The following is a 5,265-nucleotide window of genomic DNA, read 5'->3' as shown; positions in this document are numbered from 1 at the left end:
ACTCATCATAAACCTTGACAAAATATATAACAATTATTTAAAGAATTATAGATACACTACTCCCATTCACTACTCCCATTATAGATACACTTCCCCCATTCACATTCAGAATACGTTGTGAAAAACTAAAATCTTTGCTCACTATTTTTGCTCCAGGTAGATATAGTACATCCATAACTAGTGGTTTCCTCATTAGCAGGGAGGAGTTTCTGCAATCAAATTGCCCTCGTGCCGCAATTTTAGCAAACACAGAAAGGGGCCTATATTGGAGAACAAAAGTTGTCTGGCACACTGCTTAGAGTTTCAACAACATGAATATCTTATTTCTAGCCTACAATCATGAATGTTACTACTAATGTGAAAACAAGACAAAATATGACTCTTGCTCATTTTAAGACAATTGTTAAATAATTTTAACATTCATTACAGATGTCAATTGTTGTATAACATCATGGTTACGCTGTTGGCATCATCTTTTAAAGTGGATTACCGCTGTTGTGGGCCTTTAATCATCTGTCTGACTTTGTTGTTCACACAGGAGAGATACGTGACTATCGTGGATCCTCTGGGGAGCCTCAACAACCTCATGATGCTGACGAGGCAGAGAAGAGTCTCTCCAGATCAGAACACCTCAATAAACACCTGCAGAGACCCACAAGGAAGAAAACTCACTGCTGCTCTGACTGTGGGAAGAGATTCACCTCCACATCAGGCATTAAAATTCATCAGAGAATCCACACAGGGGAGAAACCTTATAGTTGTGGTCAATGTGGGAAGAGGTTTGGTCAGTCTGGCCATCTGGTTTCACACCAGAGAATACACACAGGAGAGAAACCTTATAGCTGTGTTCAATGTGGGATGAGTTTTGGTAGATCTTGGCATCTTGTATCACACCAGAGAACACACACAGGAGAGAAACCTTATAGCTGTGTTCAATGTGGGAAGAGTTTTGCTCAATCAAACAACCTGATATCACACCAGAGAACACACACAGGAGAGAAACCTTATAGCTGTGTTCAATGTGGGAAGAGTTTTGTTACATCTAACAGTCTGACTAAACACCGGAGAACACACACAGGAGAGAAATCTTATAGCTGTGATGAATGTGGGAAGAGTTATGTTAAATTTAGCAGTCTGACTAAACACCAGAGAACACACACAGGACAGACATCTTATAACTGTGCTCAATGTGGGAAGAGTTTTACTAGGTCAACCGGCCTGATATCACACCAGAGAACACACACAGGAGAGAAACCTTTTAGATGTGATGAATGTGGGAAGAGTTATGTTACATCTAGCTGTCTGACTAAACACCGGAGAACACACACAGGAGAGAAACCTTATAGATGTGATGAATGTGGGAAGAGCTTTAATGAGAAAAGCTGTCTGACTAAACACCAGAGAACACACACAGGAGAGAAGCCTTTTAGCTGTAATCAATGTGGGAAGAGTTTTACTCAGTCAGCCAGCCTGATATCACACCATAGAACACACACAGGAGATAAACCATATAGCTGTGCTCAATGTGGGAAGAGTTTTACTCGTTCAACCAACCTGAAATCACACTGTAGAACACACACAGGAGAGAAATCTTATAGCTGTGCTCAATGTGGGAAGAGCTTTAATGAGAAAAGCTGTCTGACTAAACACCAGAGAACACACACAGGAGAGAAGCCTTCTAGCTGTAATCAATGTGGGAAGAGTTTTACTCAGTCAACCAGCCTGATGTCACACCAGAGAAAACACACAGGAGAGAAATGTTATAGCTGTGCTCAATGTGGGAAGAGTTTTACTATGTCTAACAAGCGGACTACACACCATATAACACATACAGGAGAAACCTCAGCTGTGATCAGTGTGACCAGAGATAATCTGATAAAATACCTCAATCAATGAATTAATGTCTCAATGTAGAATGTTTTAACATTGTAGTAGGAGTATTTTAATGATGTCACAATGTAGAATGTTTTTAACATTGTAGTAGGAGTATTTTAATGATGTCACAATGTAGAACCCTAAGCATTTGTTCCCTGTTCTATTGATTTCAACATGATATGGATATTAGCCTCAGGGGAAAATCCAGGCTCTGAAATGGAAGAGTTACTATTTATGTGATTTAACAAAAAGTGACTAACACAAAAAGAGCTGTGTTACACTTACCATGTTGGTGACCCACTTGAATCAAAATGCAACACTTCAACATGTAGCTAGCTGTTTTCTACAAATTGTCCTCTAACCAGTGATGTACACATTATTCCCAGATTCCGTGTGGTTTTTGAGCTGTTAGTTTTAACAGGACGTGCAACCTCATCTCCCTTCTCTCACACAATTGATTTCAACATGATATCGATGAGTTATGACAAATAAGTGTTGTGTTCCTTTGTTCAGCGACCCCTACATTTAAATGCATCACTCCAAAATGTAGCTGACTGTCTTCTGCAGGTTGTCCTCTAACCAGTGAGGTAAAATATATCTCCCATTTCCATGTGTTTTTTTAGTCGTGTGAGTTTCAACAGCACGTACAACCTGAGTTCCCCTCTAATCGATATCACTGATTTATTGCTACTTGTCAAAACAACTGCGTTTCTGGTGCTTGTGCAGTTTATAAGGTGCTTGTTTTAAATAATACAAGTAATATGATTATTGTGGCAGATGTTTGTGTATGTATTACATTTTATGTTTTAGGTTTTCAATTTATCACAAACTGTTTCTGCATTTGGACTATTGATTTGGACACGTTAAAACTGTGACATTGGGGATATCTCACCTAGCAAAATGTCGTTGAAAATAAGACTATGCCCGATGTACAATATAAGTTTGGTTTTAGTTGAAAGTTGAAAAGAAAATAATTTAATTTCAACATACTTACAGCCTATACACATAGTCGCAGTATAATAAATTGGTCTATAATCAATTATATGAACAATCCTACATCACTCCAGTATTTATTTACAACATTCAAGTACTAATTGTCTTTATTCCACTACTGAAGAAGCATGACTCAAACATTAAGCCTGACAAAAGATACATTTTATGCCTCACCATTAAGTGAATTATTGCTAATACATATTAACAAAGGGGTGTACATTTGGTTTTTATATTTCATGTTTAATATTCATGTAAGATTTAGCAATCATAATTATTTATGCAACCAACTGACAATTTTTGGTACAATTACATTGACATTGCTGCCCTGCTTTTAGAATATCAGGGTTCATTCTCAGATGTGCCAACCCAAATGTACTAGAGCATGACATTGGGGACTGGGCCTCGATCCAACAACATGCCTATCTAGTGAACCCTGAAAAGAGAGAGAAGCTCCGCAGTGAGGTGGAAAGTTACTACGGATATTAAGGAGCTAATTCTAGAAGCTAGTGAGTTTTAGGAAGAGGAGAGTTCTAGAAGCTAGTGAGTTTTAGGAAGACGAGAGTTCTAGAAGCTAGTGAGTTTTAGGAAGACGAGAGTTCTAGAAGCTAGTGGGATTTAGGAAGACGAGAGTTCTAGAAGCTAGTGAGTTTTAGGAAGACGAGAGTTCTAGAAGCTAGTGGGATTTAGGAAGACGAGAGTTCTAGAAGCTAGTGGGATTTAGGATTCTATAGAAAGAAAAAGGCGAAAAAAAGAATACAATTGTATATTATTATTTAGAAATACGTAGGATATATTTGTTGTCTTAAGGGGGAAGGTGTTACAGGCTTTGGTTTTTCCATTTATGTTTTGAGGTTGAACTTTAGCTCGTTAGCACGTCTAGCTCGTTAGCACGTCTAGCTCGTCAGCACGTCTAGCTCGTCAGCACGTGTAGCTCGTCAGCACGTATAGCTCGTTAGCACGTAGGACGCACTGATTGGTGTCACCTCGTTAGTCAGTATGTGTTACACCTGTGCTGGCTTGTCCATCTCGTTAGTGGGAAGGTGTTTCACCTGAGCTGGTCCAGGTTCTATTTAAGAGTGTCTGGCCCAGTGCTCCAGTTGTCTTGATACATGTGGAGAGTCAACACCTTTAGTTGCTCCACCTTTTTGGTTTGCTTCCTGTCTTTAAGTTTGGTGTGGGTTTTTCTTTTGTTTTCCTCTTCTTGGGCAGATTTAGTGGGTCTCATGTTGGGTGTCTTTTAGGTCCCAGTTGTTGTTACTAGTCAACTTCCAGTGGACACCCCCATAGTGTCTTTCAGAGCCCCTCCTAAAACCCCACCTGTTTAGTTGTGGTTGTTGTCAGTGACTCTTTGTTTGTTCCCTCTTCTATTTAAGTGACATTTGGTGATGGGGAACATAACAACAAACAATGTAGTAAAACAAGCTGATATTTTGGGTTGGATGTTGCATTTTAATCAATGTCTTTTCCTTAGTTATTCTTTTTTTATTAGTTTTTCCCATTGAGTTGCATCCATGTCTGAAATGTACTATATAAATAAAACTTGATTTAAACATGTTGCGAAACAAATGAACCCAATGATTGACAAATCAACAGACTCTTGCTGAACCAATGAACAAATGTGCAAACGCAACACACTTGGTCCACTTGATTATGAAAAACAGTATGAACTCAGTTTATCTTCCACTGTCAAAATAGTGATGTTAGTTTCATATCACTTTTCAACCAACATTTGTTGAAGATGAAACATTTTGAGATCAACAACAGGTCAAAGGTCAAAGGATTCAACTCCTGAAAACAAACAAACAGTATCAATCCCACCTTTCCAGCCTGCTGAAGGCGTGGTGGAGTGGTAAACACCACCAGGGGCTTGAGGTGATCTCCCACAGCTCTGCTTATGTCATGTTCTGTGGCCTTGCTGTTCCATTTCTTGACTGCCCCTGCAACACAGAAACACATTTAGTCATATTATATAAAACACTCAAAGTAATGTAGATGGAGCATCTATGGCCACATTTACACCTGGCACCTAAATGTGACTTCCTGTCATCTGATCACTCCAAGCTGCATTAGGTTCAGATCTACCAGGATGGGCCTTTGACAGTCTGGATGCAGTCAGGCCACCGAATATAAATGAGCAATGTAAAGAGATGGGGTGAATGAGGGGAAAAGTACATTTGACACAAATTACCTTCATAAATCAAAGAACAAAACTGTCTGCCTGAAGGGAAATTAACTTTCCTACTGACAAAATGGGTGATAAATTACACCAATAACAGGGGACAATTTTCACTGCTGCTGAAAAACATCTCCACAGCATGATGTTGCCACCACCATGCTTCACCGTAGGGATGGTACCAATTTTCCTCCAGATGTGACACATGACATTCATGCCAAAGA

At 39.3% G+C, this 5,265-nt stretch overlaps 1 protein-coding gene across 1 annotated transcript; it reads left to right on the top strand.

The window, feature by feature from the left end:
• Positions 1–648: 648 nt before the first annotated feature.
• LOC115186690 (zinc finger protein 135-like) lies at positions 649–1,897 on the top strand (the record flags this gene model as incomplete). Its single annotated transcript, XM_029746229.1, has 1 exon — positions 649–1,897. A coding segment is annotated over one exon (1,248 nt), but the record flags the coding sequence as incomplete, so codon positions are not given.
• Positions 1,898–5,265: the final 3,368 nt, after the last annotated feature.

The sequence above is a fragment of the Salmo trutta genome, unplaced genomic scaffold (genome assembly GCF_901001165.1).
Source record: "Salmo trutta unplaced genomic scaffold, fSalTru1.1, whole genome shotgun sequence".
NCBI lineage: Eukaryota > Metazoa > Chordata > Actinopteri > Salmoniformes > Salmonidae > Salmo > Salmo trutta.
This window is presented reverse-complemented; position numbering and strand designations above follow the sequence as displayed.